Source organism: Ursus maritimus, unplaced genomic scaffold, assembly GCF_017311325.1.
Source record: "Ursus maritimus isolate PB19 unplaced genomic scaffold, ASM1731132v1 scaffold_3, whole genome shotgun sequence".
In the NCBI taxonomy this organism is placed as follows: Eukaryota; Metazoa; Chordata; class Mammalia; order Carnivora; family Ursidae; genus Ursus; species Ursus maritimus.
The window spans coordinates 86,763,176-86,780,007 of NW_024425563.1; the positions used below are offsets into that span (position 1 = coordinate 86,763,176).

Genomic DNA, 16,832 nt, shown 5'->3' on the forward strand with positions numbered 1-16,832 from the left:
ACCGCCACTGTCAGGAATACCAGGCCTTGGCCACAGCCCACCCTCTCTTGTCCTCCTCTTGCATTCTAGGCTACTTAAGGAAATTTCAGTTTTCTGAACTTTGCCTGCCTATATTGTGCCCTCTGCTAGAATGCTCTTCCCCCCTCACCTCTGCCTGCCCAACTCCACCTGTGCTCCCTGCCACCCCTACTGAGGCCTTCCCTCTGGAGGGCTCAGATGGGAAAGACAGCTCTGAACTCCTACAACCCTTTTTTCTGGACAGCTTTGAGGGTTCACCTATGTTCCCCCCATCTCATCTATGTGTGATGACAGTAGGTGGCCATCTCTGCCCTGCTAAGGGGCAAGCTCCCTGCAGACAGGGACTCCATCTGCCAGCACACGGACGCTATTCAATAATAAACATTAAACGAATGCATGCTTCGTGGGAAGCAGACGTGACTGATGGTCCCGCACTGGCCCCCACCCGGAACGTCCAGATTCACAAAGCAAGGAGTCTGCCACGAAGGTGGAGAAAAAAGAAGAAAAACACTCTTAATTAAGAAAGTATGGAATGTAGCTTAAATTTTAGACATTTTTAAAATAAAAATGACCTTAGGTAAATACTATTTTTGATCTATATTGATGTGTAACATGCACACAGCAAAGTGACCATCGAGGGTAGAGCTTGATGAATGCGCAACAAAGCGGTCGCCCGGAGCAGCCCGCGCATCAAGAAACAGAATGTTCTCAGCAATCCAGAAGCCCCTCCCCGCTCAAGTCAGTAAATACTATTTTAAAAAAAAGGAAGGAAGGGGAGGGGGGCAGGCATCCACTTAAAAAGAAAATGAGAAACACTGCGACAGGCAGGGGGTGGGGGCGACTCACGCCCTCTTGGAGACACGCCCATCGGGGCTTTTCCGGACCCGTGGAAAATTCTCACGGGATTAAACAAACCCACAAGGTGGGTAATAGCAACGCGGTGGGCGGAGCTTTGGAGGCGAAGAGGATTCCTCATAGGCGCCCAGGCAGAGCGAGGCCGCGGGGGCCGCCCAGTCGGGGCGCCCAGCAGGGAACGGAGTGCGGGATGGGAGGGCGGGCACGTGACCCCGCGCCCCAGGTCCCGTCCGCTGCCCAGGAGGGCGGTGGCCTCGCTGCGTCCCCAGCCGGGAAGGGCTTGGCTCGGGGCCAGCGCTCCCGCCCCACTCTGAACCTGGAGAGGCAGGGCATCGTCTGCGCTTCCTTCCAAGGGGATGTGCCTGCGCCAGATCCTAAGCAGAGAACCCAGGGCTTTGGAAGGAACAAAGTCCCCTATAAAAGCCTGAGAAGCAGCTTCTGTTACAATGTCACTGCAGGCCTGGACCAGCGCTGGAGAGCAGGCTCTGTTCAAGCCTGTCTGCCGAGCCTCCCCTGTGCCCTGGAGCAGGGAAATCAGGAATCATCTTTGGTTTGGAAGCTTCGCTCCCTGTTGCCGTTTTGTCTGTCAGGACCTCGGTATGTGAGATAGAGACAGGCGTGTGATGAGAGAGTAGATAGGTGTGTAGGTAGTTAGATAAAAATTCTAGACTGTCTACAAGTAATTCTGAAGGCAAGGTCCCAGGGCTGGGGCTGGGCCACCACGACATAGATTTTTTTGGTTTACAAAGATGGGTGGTACAGGCAGTTTGGGGTCTTATATTTCAGTTCCTTATATTAAGGGAACAACAAAGAGAACTCATAAATTGGATCAGGCAGAGGGGCAATAAAGGGGATGTTTCTAAAGCATTATAGTTCCTTACAATCTTAAACTGGGTTTCTTCCCACTTTCCACAGTCTGCACACCATTTTCCTCCCTTATTTCCTGTTCTGAAGTTTCCAGAGGAGGCTTTGGGTTACTTGGTTAGATGGGAGGAAGGGGATGCCTGGGTTTTGTTGATTCGGGAGACTTCAGGAGGATCACCCAATACTCCTGTTGCATCCTGTAAATGCAAGGGAATCCACTGATTTCCTCCTCCTCCTTTTTTTTTTTTTTTAGGATTTTATTTGTCAGAGAGAGAGCAAGCACGAGCAGGGGGAGTGGCAGGCAGAGGGAGAAATAGACTCCTTGATGAGCAAGGAGCCTGATGCGGGACTAGATCCCAGGACTCTGGGTCATGGCCTGAGCCAAAGGCAGACACTTCACTGACTAAGCCACCCAGTCATCCCTCCACTGATTTTCAAAACAGAGATATTCTACACAAATTATCCATTCCACAGATATTTATCAAGGCTCTTGCTTTGCATGTGTCAAGCACTGTTTTAGGCCCTGGGAAATTCAGTGATGAGGAAAGCAGTCACTGTCCCCAAGAGCTCACAGTCTGGTAGAGGAGACAGCGCATTAAAACAGTTATCGTTCCCTGGAAGAAGCACTGTGACAGCTGCCACTTCCCAGCTGTGGGACCCGGGGCAAGTCACCTAACTTTTCCGTGCATTATTTTCATTATCTGTGAATGCGGATAATAGGAGTGCCCCTCCTTGCGATGTTATGAGGATTAAATAAAGTAATGTATTTAAAGTGCTTGGGATAGGGGCTCCTGGGTGGCGCAGCCGTTAAGCGTCTGCGTTCAGCTCAGGGCGTGATCCCGGCGTTCTGGGATCGAGCCCCACATCAGGCTCCTCCACTAGGAGCCTGCTTCTTCCTCTCACACTCCCCCTGCTTGTGTTCCCTCTCTCACTGGCTGTCTGTCTCTCTGTCAAATAAATCAATAAAATCTTTAAAAAAAATAATAAATGAAGTGCTTGGGACAAAGTAAGTCACAAAGCAAGTGGTATGGGAGAGTTTGTTCTTGTGGGTGATGATAGTATTGTTATTCTGGGGTGCTTACTGATGGAGAGAAAAGCTTCCGTCACTCTGTGCTTTCCTAAACCAGAGAGCCCTCTCCAGGGAGATCAGGCAAATGGGGTACTGAAGAAGAGGAGTTGGTCAAATGGCTGAGGGGATCAGGGGACAGGGAAAGAGTGGGGAGGGAAGACCAAGGGGAAGAGATACAGCAGAGAGGACAGACTGGAAAGGCACAGAGGTGTAGAGAGCACAGCAAGTATGAGAGCAGAAAACGGTTTCATTCACATGAGAGCGGATTTAGAAGATAAGGCATCAAGTTCAGGTTAGACCCTAAGGGACAGATCACAAAGGGTCTGATGCATCCTGCTAAGGAACTGGGATTTTACAAAATCCATTTACAGAAAAACCTTTTCTAGAAATTTGTGACGTGCTTACTCAGCTGTATCAGCAAAAGTGAGTGCCCTCCAGGGCCAGTTTCTGATAGTAAGAGTGGAAAGTGCGTGGAAGGGCCCACAGGTACCTGGCTCTGCTTGTAGATCCTTGGGTTTGTGTTGACTGTGATGAGTTCCCGTAGCTTCTTTTCTGTACACCTGGAGTGGCTTCCCTCTACGCACATGGCATGATAATAGCCTACCTCCCTAATGGCACTCAAGGCTCTGACAGACCCTCCTGCTGTCCTTCCCAGCACCCCTTTGTCCTTACTGTCAGAGCCCTGACATTTTGTTCTGGTGTCCACACTTCTCTGCCATCCAGGAACTCAGCAGAGAAAATCCTGATTAGCTGAGGGATAGGTGGGCACTTGCCACAATTCTGGCCAGGGACAAGAGGGAAGCCAGAAGCTTCTGGGAAAGTTCTCTCTCTGAAAAAGAAATGCAGACGCGGGCATACCTCTTCTTCCTCTGTGTCGGTTGAGTGACACCTGGAACTGTGTGTCCTCCAGAACACCCAACACAATGTGTTGCATAGTGTAGTTCGATGAGTTTATCTTCCGTTGAGATGTGAAGATTTACAACAACTTCCTATGAGATAATTAGCGTAGTTGTTATCCGTTTGGTAGATTAGGAAGCTGAGAGAGATGAACGAGTAAATATCAGGCCCAGAGAATAAGCAGGAATGAACCCAGGTCTCACGATTGCTAGTGTTTCTACAACACCAGGATGCTTCTCTCCCATCTTACCAGACATGGGCCAAAAAGCTTCACAAAGATTGGAATTTGTGCCCAGACACCAAAACAAGGTATCGAAGGAAAGTAAATTGCTATAGTAAAATGACTTTTGCATTTTTGCTCACATTGGATAAGCCATCTGAGGCTGAACTAAAACATGTGAAAAATGGATTCTGGTACTTTTTCAAGCCAAAGAAATACCCACGTGTCTCCATCAGAGAGCTGCCCCAACCAGGAACAACAACTAATAACAGAGCTTGCCAACGAATGTGCCCCCAAAAGTACTGAGGCCCTTGGGAGACAGGAACTGTCTCATGGTTTGAGAAGCCTCTTTGCTTGACCTCAGTGGCACAGTCAGTTTGAGCTGCTATCACCAAGTACTATAGACTGGACGGCCGATAAACAATCGACATGTATTTCTCACTCTTCTGAAGGTTAGACATCCAAGATCAGGGTACCTTTTGCTCAGGTTCTAGTGAGGGCCCTCTTCCAGGCTGCCATATTCTCATGTGTGCTCACAAGGCAGAAGGGGGCCAGAGAGCTCTGTGGGGTTCCTTTTACAAAAGCACGAATCCCCAAAGGCCCCCACCTAATACTACTACATTGGGGGTTAAGATTTCCATACCTGAATCGCCAGGGGGACACAAACATTCAGTCCATCGTACCCAGTGCGCCATACAAATGTTGTTACTATTCACATGTGCCAGGATATGAAATATGTTTGGGAAGCACATGCCAGTCTTCCCATGTCTTTCCCCAAATCTCTGCATGTCCCACTGCTGTCTTTCATAAACCCCCCCATTTCAGCAAACTGATCTATTCACTGTCCCCCAAATACTTTGAGGCTTGGAAACCTTCCCCTCTGATTCCTCCTCCTACCTTAAATCCTAGGCTTCCCTCTGCATATTAAGAAAATTTTTAAAATCCCATCCCAGGTGATTTCCTCCCTCAAACGGTTGTATTTTTGTAACAAACATTATATAATGTACTTAATCTGACCTATATGTACTATCATACTGTGCATCTTAGCTTTGCTTCTGTACATCTTCTCTCTCCAACTAGACCGTAAATAATCTCTCTGAAGGCTATCACAATGAGCTTTCCTCATAGCAAATGATTCATTCTTAATCTGTTTATTGACCACTGACAGATCTTACTGGGTTTTTTTCTCATTGGTTCTACCTTCTCATTCCTGCGATGGTTGGAAGCGATATAGAAGGTCATGTATGTCTACTGATAATGAAACATGGTTCTAGATGCATGGAGATCCAAAGAAGGGGGGGGGGAAGAGAAGAGAAACATATCAATAAAGCAGGTTAATGATGAAGCCTAGGGGTCTTATGAGGATGAAAGAGGCCCTAACTTGTAAAGGATTCCTCTGCAAGGAGGAAGCATCCACAGAAAGGAAGGAGACATTGACCATGTCTTCTGCCTTGGAACGCTTATGACATATAGTCAAATTTTAGTGGCTATATTAGGATTTGGGGAAGGGCATGGTATTTTTAATCTCAAACCACCAATAAAGCCTGAACTGTTTGCGAGTTTAGTCATAGAACAGACAATATTTGCATAATCGGACTTAGCTGAGTAGTTCTTCAGCGGCAAGGAGACCCAAGAGCCAGCGTCAAGCACTTCGGAATAACTAATGTGTGGGTATGGGGCACGGGGCACAGGGTGCGGGGGTGGGGGTGAACAGGTTGGGATGTGGCCCCCTGAGTGTGACTGAGCCAGGGCTAGGAAGGGATCTATTGAATGGTCTGGGAACAGAGCTGGCCAAGCTCGTGGTCCCTCTGTGGTTAGCTCACCTGCCCCCATCAGCCCCTCCTTTGACACTCTGGGTGAAGCGCAGCTTGGACAGCTCCTCCAGATGGGTCCTTGGACAGAATCAACCAGAAGGGCCAGCTCTGAGGCTTCTAAATGCCACCCTCCTAAGAGAGTATTCCTAAGTAGGAATATACTTTGGGGAGCTGACAAGATCCTTCTAAATATTTGGGAAGTAGTCTTTGAATCAAATGGTTTGCCTGCTGCTGTCAACGATTATAGGTCCTATTTGAGGGTTTGTAGAGACTATTTGCAGAAAGCTAAGACCCAAGGGGTCTATGTGAAAGGAGATCGATCAGATCAACAGTAATTTATCTTGATGTCAGGGTAATTCAGAGAACCTCTCAATTACATACCTCCAAGAAAGCTGTGAGACCAGCGCCATCCTCCCTGTTGTTCCTGGGGCTCAGCTGGCATCCAGAAGAGCCCAGATTGGGGATGAACTCTAGTCTAGGAAACCCTGGGTTAGAGGAGAGGGGACACTGCTTCAAGATCTGAGTGGGCTCAGGGGTTACAGAAGGAAATGAGGTCCCCTGGAAAATATAGAACTGCTCTAAAAATTATTTAGGATGGCTTTTCTATGGCTTCTCTACTCCCATGGGACTCAGGAGCGATCTCTCAGTGACTATCTGATGGTGTGACAGTGCTCTGCTCGCCAATTCTCCCATGACACCAAGAAACCTATTTTTTCTGCAGCCAATCATTGCTCACAGTAAGTCTCCCCCTACAACACACATGGACACACACACACACACACACACACACACACACACCAGTGATATTTTGGACCCTGAATGCTCTGACAACATATAGAAAGGAAGCAAGCTCCCAGACCTTGTCTTTGAAAATGTTCAGCTTGATAACTCAGGCCTTTAGATCACTAGGTTTCTCTACCCCCCACCCCTCAGTTATAGCATATAAACAAGGGTTCATTTGAATTCCCATGAAAAAAAAATTAATTCAATGAGCTTTGCAGGACTAATGGGTTTAATTTGGCTCTTAAAAGTCTTCTTACCAGGCTGTTTCTCTAATACTGTGGCTGTTAGGCCTTTTCTTCTCCAAAGTATCTAGAAAGAGTATTTCTGTCTCATGTGTATATGTCTTATGAATGTGTATTTTAATTTGTTTCAGTCTCTCTCCTTCTAAAAAGTTCGTTCAAAGAGGAGAATATATATATATGGTAAACATTGTTCACTCTCGTGCTTCACTCTGTGCTATAACAGGAAATGCATTTCTGACACTTTTAAAATGAGCAATCACACGTATAATCAACTCGGTTAAAACTTCCTTCCTGGTAACTGCAACACTTCCTCTGCATCTGGATACGAAGGGAGACCCAGAAAAGCAGAAGAGTTTAGAGGCGCACTGGGTAGATTAGAATTTGTTTTGTTTTCAAAAATTAAACAAATGATCCTTCAGCATCATCACCTCCGCTGCTTTATCAGGTATTACTTCCTTCTATTTTTTGCCCTTTGTTGGGTCTGACTCAGAATAGTGACACTTCCGTCTCAGCTAGAATATTGTTATCTGGAACGGTTGTCGGTTCTTGCGACACCGCTGAATGTCTCCATTTCATTGTCTAGTCCAACCTAGACGTGTGGATATCCACAAGGTTCCGGCAAAAGCTTTTGCAGGTGCATCTGTACTTTTTGTTTTGTTTTGTTTTGTTTTTGTTTGGGAGGAAGGGGGAGGGCACTGGAGCTCGTGCCAGCCGGGCTCCAAGTTCTTACAAGTGCATGCTTAGTGCCTGCTGTGCCTAACGGTGTTTCTGACGCCTTCTCTTAAGAGCAGAAAGCTCCGTAGCCTCAGCCATGAAGGAAAGCCGTGAGTATTTAGCCAGCCGGTTTTCTTCTGCATCTTGTATCTTGTAAGATTGTTTGGTATCACTGAGGCAGAAGGGATGGCTGTGTATTTGTCTTTTGCCTCAACTTGGACTTGGTGTCAATATAAATATATCTTAGGTTCTTGTCTTTGGCAGTTAATCTATAATGTAGCAACAGCCCAGACAGTGAATTCAAAGCTGCAAGAGATAGTCCTTTGGGACAATTGATTTTGTGTCTTCACTAAATATAACTTCATTGTATTTGAAGAGAGGGAATATTGACTTTAAAAGTAAGTTTAGGTCAAGATTTGAATAGAAGTTTGGAACAAATGAAACTTGTCTTTCTTATCTTTTAATCAAACTCTCCTTTTTGGTATATATCAAATGGCCCGCTATTTCTTGAGGAAATAAGTAGTTATGAATCTCACTAACATTAGTCATTTAAGAGAATAAATGGTATTTTCTGAAACATTCATTTTTGTTTCAATATTTGATTCTTATTTGGAATATATCTTACAATGCAGTGATACTAAATATTAAAATCAAAACCCCTCGTTTGTATTCCAATTTTAATATTTTTTTGTATTTGAAGTATTTCCTATTGCATTCTGTCACATTTATACTGAAGTGCTTTGGAAAGCGTAGGTACTTATTAAAGATTTAGGAAAGAGTGAACTGATGAGAATAAATTGGTGAATTCTCATTACAGAAATGAAAATATGAGGGCAAAAAAGAAGTTAAATTATCTACTGGGGTCCAAACAGCAGGTCAGTGGAATCCAGAAATCCTTCCTTCCATCCTGTGGCTTCTCCACTATGGAAGGCAGAGCAGATGGAATGAATTGGTGCAAAATTACAAACATCTGAAAATTCCTACTAGACGCGTACGGCCTTGGGTGACTCCCCCAAGATACTGCCTTAATGTTGCCGTGACAGCCGGGATGTGTACACGTTTCCCAATTCAGAAACTTAAATACCTGCAAATGTTCTTACTTTGCAACTTCACCCATTCTGATGGTTTTGAATATCATCAATGAAATTACCACCTTTCCTAACTAGAAAGGAAAAAAAATGAAAAGAAATAGACAGGAAGTTGGCTAGGGAGTAGATACCTAATCCAGACAGTTTGAAAATCAAGAATGTGCAGGGTGGTTGGGTGGGGTGTCTGGGTCCCAAGGAGAAGTGTAAGACTGAACAAAGAGGAAACAAGTTGAAGGCCTGTTTTCGAAGTGGGGGGTTTCAGCATCTCACACTGCACCTTGTAAATTAGAACTCGGCCCTTTAACTGGCTTTTACTCCTCTATCCATTTCAGTAACTTAAGAACAACAATTACCACCTGGAGCCATTGTAACATGTCAGGGACCGTGCGAAATGAGTGCTTTCCATCTCCCTCGCTCTTTTTAATTAAAATTTCAGACATAATGAAAGTACATGATTAATGAACCCCCATATACCCATTGCCCATACTGAACAAAGATATTACCTTATTTAATCCTTACCTCACCCTCCGAGGTAGTCCTAACCCCAAATGACAGGTGGGAAACAGGCTCAGAGATTATTGAACTAGCCCCAAGGAAGCCGGATACTAAGTGGCGAAATCATGATTCATGGGCCCCGAATCCAACCCCACCCCCCATCCTCTTGCGCGCATCATTGCCATTCTTCGCCCTTTTCCTTCTGCCACCTCGTCGAAAAACGCAAACAGAAAGTGCCTTCCCTGTGACAGAACCCTCTGTGTCTCTGCTCCCAGGTCGCGTAGGGCATGGAGCTGGAGAACTATGAGCAGCCCGTGGTTCTGAGAGAGGACAACCGCCGCCGGCGCCGGAGGATGAAGCCGCGCAGCTCCGCGGCCAGCCTGTCCTCCATGGAGCTCATCCCCATCGAGTTCGTGCTGCCCACCAGCCAGCGCCACAGCAAGACCCCCGAGACGGCGCTGCTGCACGTGGCCGGCCACGGCAACGTGGAGCAGATGAAGGCCCAAGTGTGGCTGCGCGCGCTGGAGACGAGCGTGGCGGCAGACTTCTACCACCGGCTCGGTCCGGACCACTTCCTCCTGCTCTACCAGAAGAAGGGCCAGTGGTACGAGATCTACGACAAGCACCAGGTGGTACAGACCCTGGACTGCCTGCGCTACTGGCAGGTGCTGCACCGGAGCCCGGGCCAGATCCACGTGGTGCAGCGGCGCGCGCCCTCGGACGAGACGCTGGCCTTCCAGCGCCAGCTCACCGCCCTGATTGGCTACGACGTCACCGACGTCAGCAACGTGCACGACAACGAGCTCGAGTTCACGCGCCGCCGCCTGGTCACTCCGCGCATGGTCGAGGTGGCCGGCCGCGACCCCAAGCTCTACGCCATGCACCCATGGGTGACCTCCAAGCCCCTCCCGGAGTACCTGCTGAAGAAGATTACCAACAACTGCATCTTCATCGTCATTCACCGCAGCACCACCAGCCAGACCATCAAGGTCTCGGCCGACGACACCCCGGGCACCATCCTCCAGAGCTTCTTCACCAAGATGGCCAAGAAGAAGTCTCTGCTGGATATCCCCGAGAGCCAAAACGAACAGGATTTTGTGCTGCGCGTCTGCGGCCGGGACGAGTACCTGGTAGGCGAAACGCCCATCAAGAACTTCCAGTGGGTGAGGCATTGCCTCAAGAACGGAGAAGAGATTCACCTGGTGCTGGACTCGCCTCCAGACCCGGCCCTGGACGAGGTGAGGAAAGAAGAGTGGCCGCTGGTGGATGACTGCACGGGAGTCACCGGCTACCACGAGCAGCTGACCATCCACGGGAAGGACCACGAGAGTGTGTTCACCGTGTCCCTGTGGGACTGCGACCGGAAGTTCAGGGTCAAAATCAGAGGCATTGATATCCCTGTGCTGCCCCGGAATGCTGACCTCACAGTTTTTGTGGAGGCCAACATCCAGCACGGGCAGCAGGTCCTGTGCCAAAGGAGAACCAGCCCCAAACCCTTCACGGAGGAGGTGCTCTGGAACGTGTGGCTTGAGTTCAGTATCCAAATCAAAGACTTACCCAGGGGGGCTCTGCTGAACCTCCAGATCTACTGCAGCAAAGCTCCGGCGCCAACCGGCAAGGGCTCCGCAGACACTCCGGGCTCGGAGGGCAAAGGCAAAGCTCAGCTGCTCTATTACGTGAACCTGCTGCTGATCGACCACCGCTTCCTGCTGCGCCACGGGGAGTACGTGCTCCACATGTGGCAGATCTCGGGAAAGGGAGAAGACCAGGGGAGCTTCAATGCCGACAAGCTCACGTCGGCGACCAACCCAGACAAGGAGAACTCCATGTCCATCTCCATTCTTCTGGACAATTACTGTCACCCAATCGCCTTGCCCAAGCATCGGCCCACCCCTGACCCCGAAGGGGACCGGGTGCGAGCAGAGATGCCCAATCAGCTTCGGAAGCAACTGGAGGCGATCATAGCCACGGATCCACTTAACCCCCTCACGGCAGAGGACAAAGAATTGCTCTGGCATTTTAGATATGAAAGTCTTAAGCACCCAAAGGCCTATCCTAAGCTGTTTAGCTCCGTAAAATGGGGACAGCAAGAAATTGTAGCCAAAACATACCAACTGTTAGCCAGACGGGAGGTCTGGGACCAAAGTGCTTTGGATGTTGGGTTAACGATGCAACTTCTGGACTGCAACTTTTCAGACGAAAACGTAAGAGCCATCGCAGTTCAGAAGCTGGAGAGCTTGGAGGACGATGATGTCCTGCATTACCTGCTACAGCTGGTCCAGGTAGGGATGCTTCTGTGCTCCACGGAGCACTCTTCTCAAACGGGTTATTTGCATGTCCGCGGGCTTCCCATGCAGTTGTCCTCAAATGCCCTTTGTCCACAGTGTCACAGTCAGTCACAGTAGATCTGATGAAGCCATGTCAGAAAGCAGTCAACTGTCCCATTTACCTTTTTACTCTCTTGGAGGGGTTGCCAATAAGCATTTTGAAAACGTAAGTAATTTTGCTTTTTAGGAAAACTAGCCCTACAGGAGTACTTTGTTCTCATTCACTGTATGAGTGACAGAGCCAATTTATTGAAGGATCCCTTGTGCCCAGACTCTGAGGCTCCAAGTGATTTGCATCTTTTCCTGTATTCTTGCATTGAATTCTCCCACCAACTATGATAGAGGTCAAATTAACATTTGCATTTTATGTATAAGGACGCAGAAGCGTGGAGAGTCTAAGTAATGTGCTCCAGGTCACATACTTGGAAAGAATCAGACCAGAAATCAAGCCCAGGAGGTCTGATTCCAGACCCTGCTCTTTTCACTGCCTCCAACATCCTGCATCAACCCCGTGTCAGGATGGTGTGTCCTGGAAAGAAAAGGTCAGCCTCTCTGATCACACTCCTCACCATGCATAGAATAACATCTCCTCTCTGAGTGGCACCTCAAAAGCCCCTCTCGTTAGACAGGTCTGGTCCAGGGTTTCCACTCCGGTTCTCACACCTTTCCTTGTAGTCCAGAGGGGCTAAGCGATTTGACTACGGTTTACCTAGGAAGTTGAAAGAAAAGAGACACGGTTCTGCACACAGCAGTTCCCAGATGGTATTGTGCTGCTTAACATGGAAGAGGAAGTAAAGGAATTGGAAGAGAAATGTTTATTTTAGAGTGCAGACATGTCCCTTCATTAATTCAACAACACGTACCGAGTGTTTCCCCCGTTCTGGATGCTAGATATAGAGCGGTGATCACAACAGAGCCCGTCTCTGCCTCTCCCTCCCCCGCCCCCTATAGCTCGTGGTGCCATGGAGAATATCGACAGTAAATGTATACACATACAAACAGATATTTCATAACAAATTGTGCACATGCTTTGGGGGAAAACTGCAGAGTATTATGAGAAAATAGGCAGGGGTCCTGGGGCTACTCGATTTAGCTGGAGGAAACCAGGGACAGTTCTGAGTAAGTGATGTTTGACCTGAATCTTTAGGATTAGCCAGGCTAAGTGTTAGACACTAAACTGTCAAATCATTAGCTATCATTAGAGGAAGGCCCTGGAGTTTTCTGATGGGCATTTTGGATATCCTCAGTCTTAACTCTGAAGCTTCACCTTCTCATTAGGCAGATACTTGAAACATGACACTCGACCTTTGCCTTCATCTATTAAATGTACCTAATACTGTTCTCTGCCAACTGGTTCAGATACTGACATAACACAAATGAAAATTAAGGAAATTTAATTCACCGATGAATTATTTTTCATTGTCATTTTCACAAGTCAATTTTGCGGAATTGAAAAATGAATGGCATTCTTCTTGGAACTGTTTTAAATGAAAAGAGGTCAATAAGTAATACTAACATTGAATTTGTGGTCGTAAATCTGAGAAAGAGTCGTCATTTGTAAAACTACTTGAGACATTTTCAGATATGGCGGAATGACTCATTCCTGATGAAAATGGTCTGCTGGTTGAGATCTGCATTGTGTTTACAGAAGTGAAACACGAATAAGGGCGAAAAGACTCACGTTCGAGCTAGAAACTTACAACTGATTCTGAAGTCAGGACCGTGGCTAAATAACCACATTCTCAGAATTCAGACCTTCACGGCAGCTACAGACCCCTACTGGCCCACAACCATGAGAAGCGCCTTTGACAGCATGGGGATAAGAGATTATCACGTCAGTCTCGGTCATTTCCAAACTGGAAAACCAGAGTACGGACTGGAAATTGTACCAAGAACCCCACAGGCCTGAAAACATAAAGTGGAATGGGAATTTCTTTGGCTCCTTGGGGGAAAAAAAGATAGGCCATTTCTATTTGTAAGTGAAATACTAAGAGTATTTCTAATTTCATTTTAAGCCTCTGTGCCTACACGTGATATCCACCCTCTAACTTTTTGGACACATCTTCTTTGCTTGTCTTACGGCTGCTGAAATGATGAGCTTCTGCAGACTTACTGTAAATACAGAGAATGACATAACAAATATACACACCCACCATCCCTAGTTATTTTTTCCATTTTATTGGGGCTTTTCCTTCAGTCATAGAGCTGTCTGCCACCCGAGTCAGTGACCCTGTGACAGCCAAGGGATATGAAAGCTACTAACCCCGAAGGAGCATCTACCATCAGAGACTTTCCAGACAAAAAGCTCTGTCTACACTGCCACATGGCAGGGGGTAGTGATCACTCTGTGTGGACGGTCCAGGCCTGCTGTTTCCTTGCAGGAAGGGCCCGCGAGGCAGCTCGGTGGCTTGTCAGTGCGAGGCCAAACACACATCTTGAGCAAAAGGGGAGTGATAGGTTTTTAAGATCTTCACATCGAACAAATGTTTTTCTCCTTACCTGCACTATTATCTCCACTGTCCATTTTCTTTCCAACAACCTCTTTCACATTCCACTTTTGCAGACTTGTTACAGCCATCCCCCTACGTCCCCTCTGTCCTTCCAGTAAATCAAGTAAGCCCTTAATGGGAGCTTACTTGGGAAGCCCTTACCACTTCACCTTTGAAGTTATCAAAAGCATGTAACGGTGAGTAGAGAGTTCTGGCTTCTAATCCCAGGCCCTAAGCAAGTGGTTCACTCGGACCCAAAGTGTCCTCGAAAAGAAAGGGTGGACTTGAGTGACTGGTAAGATTCTCATCAGCCTAGCCCAGAGAGACCCGGGAAGGCAGGCCGTGTCCCCTGCATTCCCTTTTTCCTGATTAACCAGCACAGAATGCGGTCGTACCAGTGCCCATGTGTTCCTCTTTCAGGCCGTGAAATTCGAGCCATATCATGACAGCGCCCTGGCCCGATTTCTGCTGAAACGAGGCTTAAGGGTAAGTCCTTCCACTTTGGTCATAGTGGGACATTTCAAAAGTTAGCAAGAATTGACTGACGGAGCACGAGTCACAGTCATTTCACCCTTCTCGTTCCCACCCTCAGAACAAAAGAATTGGCCATTTCTTGTTTTGGTTCTTGAGAAGTGAGATAGCCCAGTCCAGACACTATCAGCAGAGGTTCGCCGTGCTCCTGGAGGCCTATCTGAGGGGCTGCGGCACGGCCATGCTGCACGACTTCTCCCAACAAGTTCACGTGATCGAGATGCTGCAGAAGGTCACCATTGATATTAAATCGCTCTCTGCAGAAAAGTATGACGTCAGTTCCCAAGGTACCGTGGCTGTGTTTTCGTGCTTCCCTTTCCAAAGGCCTTCATCTCCAAATGCCATCATCCCTGTGATTCTTCTGCCTCAGGGAGGCAAGTCACACCTTCCTAAAGGGAACCAGGGACCCATTTTTTAATCCTCTGTCTCCGTGGAATAAGCAAATTTAAAACTCTTCCTTTTACACATTCATATTTTTTGAACTATACACGTATACATGCTAACGATGAATTTATGATAATAGATATTAAACTCTTTGAAAAATTTGAAAAGCATTATGCTGATGTAAGATGTATTAAGAACAATCGCACGCACGCAAAGATTAGTTATTTGCAAATATTTACCTTTTTCTTCCCTTTCAATATATGTGTATAATTTTCAAATTTTCAGTCTTTTAATGAATCATTGAGAAACTAATTAAAAATTTGTATATACATATTTATATATGTCAATGTACTTAAACACCTCCTCTCTGAAGTCATTTCCAATATGATCCTCTTATCCCTAAGAAATCCTGCCCCTGCCCCTAGGAAAATCAATCACTCTTTCTCTGTATTCCCATAGCTTTGGATTGATACTGTATTAAATTATAGTCATTAACAAGTCTTTCTGGTCTGGTAAACTGCATGAGCCTTGCAACTAGGGGATATTTTTTATTCATTTTTGTATACCTAGTCCCAGCACTTATGGACCCTAATAGACACACTCTAACATACTCAGCCAGTACCTTAAACTTTTGAATATTCTGAATTTCCACTTTTTCCCTTTAATTCTTTTCCAATACACCAATAGTGCTCTCTCCTAAAAAATAATCATGGTAATAATCATCTTACTTTTATTTGTATTATAAGTGAGAAAGGGAAACACATGTCCTGGCCTCCAGTATGGTATCCAGGAAGTAATTTTTAACCTACATTTTTTGCCTTAGAATTTAGAATTCTGAAGAACGCTTTAATTTTCAGGCTATCATGTTGTCTCCACATAACCTAACTTCCCCTTTTGAAAAGAATTTACAGAACCCTAACCAAATGGCATTTAATACGGTCTTCAAATGTCTGTTCCCCAAACCACATGGCAGTTCAGAGTTTCACGTTGGAATGAAAACTACAGTATTCATTCCTCAGCATTACCCTCAAAATACCATCCCCTACGTGACTGGCTTGAGATTCCACAGATTTCGCTCCCACGCTTCTGTCCTCTGCTGTGTCACACGTCATGGTCGTATTGCTCCCAGTAAGCCTGACTAAGCCTGCCACCTCTATGGTTAGTTCCTCAAAGACAGAAACCTACACCCTGGGCTCCTGCTCCACATCAGACCATATGGATAGAATGTTATAAAGAGATGTGGCCTCAGGGAATGTTCTAGATAATATCGGTGGACTTCTTGAACTCACGTAACTTTTGTGCACTTTTGACCATTCCAGTTATTTCACAACTTAAGCAAAAGCTCGAAAACCTGCAGAATTCAAATCTCCCAAAGAGCTTTAGAGTGCCGTACGATCCTGGACTGAAGGCAGGAGCGCTAGTGGTAGGTATCACCCTGACGTCTGCAAGTGGTCTTTGTGTCTTGAAACTGTCTGTGCGCGCTTTACGGGGCCCAGTGGGTCAGAGCTGACGTGTACGTAGAGACAGAGAAGCTGGAAAGTCCCCAAGAGGGCTCCTGTCAAGGCCTTCTCGAAGCACTAGCTACTAGAAGCCTCCACACCAGATAATCTCCCATCCACTTGGTTTTAAATCAGCTCTCTTAAGGAATCATTCATGTACAATGAAATGTGTTCATTGTAAGTGTGTATAGTGCAATGAGTTTTGACAAATCATACAGGCACCACCACAATCAGGATAGAGAACATTCCCAAGGAGATGCCGCAGGAAAGGTTCTCTCATGTGCCTTTGCAGTTTGTGCTTCCCTCCTTCCATCCCCCATCCTTAGACAACAGATCTGCCTCTGTCACGTCATTTTACTTTTCCTAGAATTTCATGAAGTGGAATCATACAATATGTGGTTTTTGTATCTGGATTCTTTTCCTTTGCATAGTGCTTTCGAGCTCCATCCACGTCGCTGTGTGTGTCAGCAGCCTGTTCCTTTTTTTTTTTTATGACTGAGTGGTATTCCCCTATGTGGATATACGACCATTTGTTTTCCATTC

At 46.6% G+C, this 16,832-nt stretch overlaps 1 protein-coding gene across 5 annotated transcripts in view; it reads left to right on the forward strand.

Moving 5' to 3' along the window:
• The first annotated feature begins 1,096 nt into the window (after window positions 1-1,096).
• PIK3CG (phosphatidylinositol-4,5-bisphosphate 3-kinase catalytic subunit gamma) overlaps window positions 1,097-16,832 on the forward strand; it is a 37,460-nt gene continuing 21,724 nt past the window's right edge. For 2 of the 5 annotated variants that reach the window (XM_008703542.2, XM_008703543.2), the window contains exons 1-5: window positions 7,418-7,586; window positions 9,335-11,341; window positions 14,296-14,361; window positions 14,468-14,693; window positions 16,110-16,213. In XM_008703542.2, the coding sequence (XP_008701764.2) occupies window positions 9,347-11,341; window positions 14,296-14,361; window positions 14,468-14,693; window positions 16,110-16,213 (2,391 nt within the window). In that variant the 5' untranslated portion in view covers window positions 7,418-7,586; window positions 9,335-9,346. Of the gene's footprint in view, window positions 1,471-7,063; window positions 7,208-7,264; window positions 7,397-7,417; window positions 7,587-9,334; window positions 11,342-14,295; window positions 14,362-14,467; window positions 14,694-16,109; window positions 16,214-16,832 lie in introns of those variants that run through there. The other 3 variants (XM_008703541.2, XM_008703540.2, XM_040644379.1) reach the window with 3 other exon arrangements.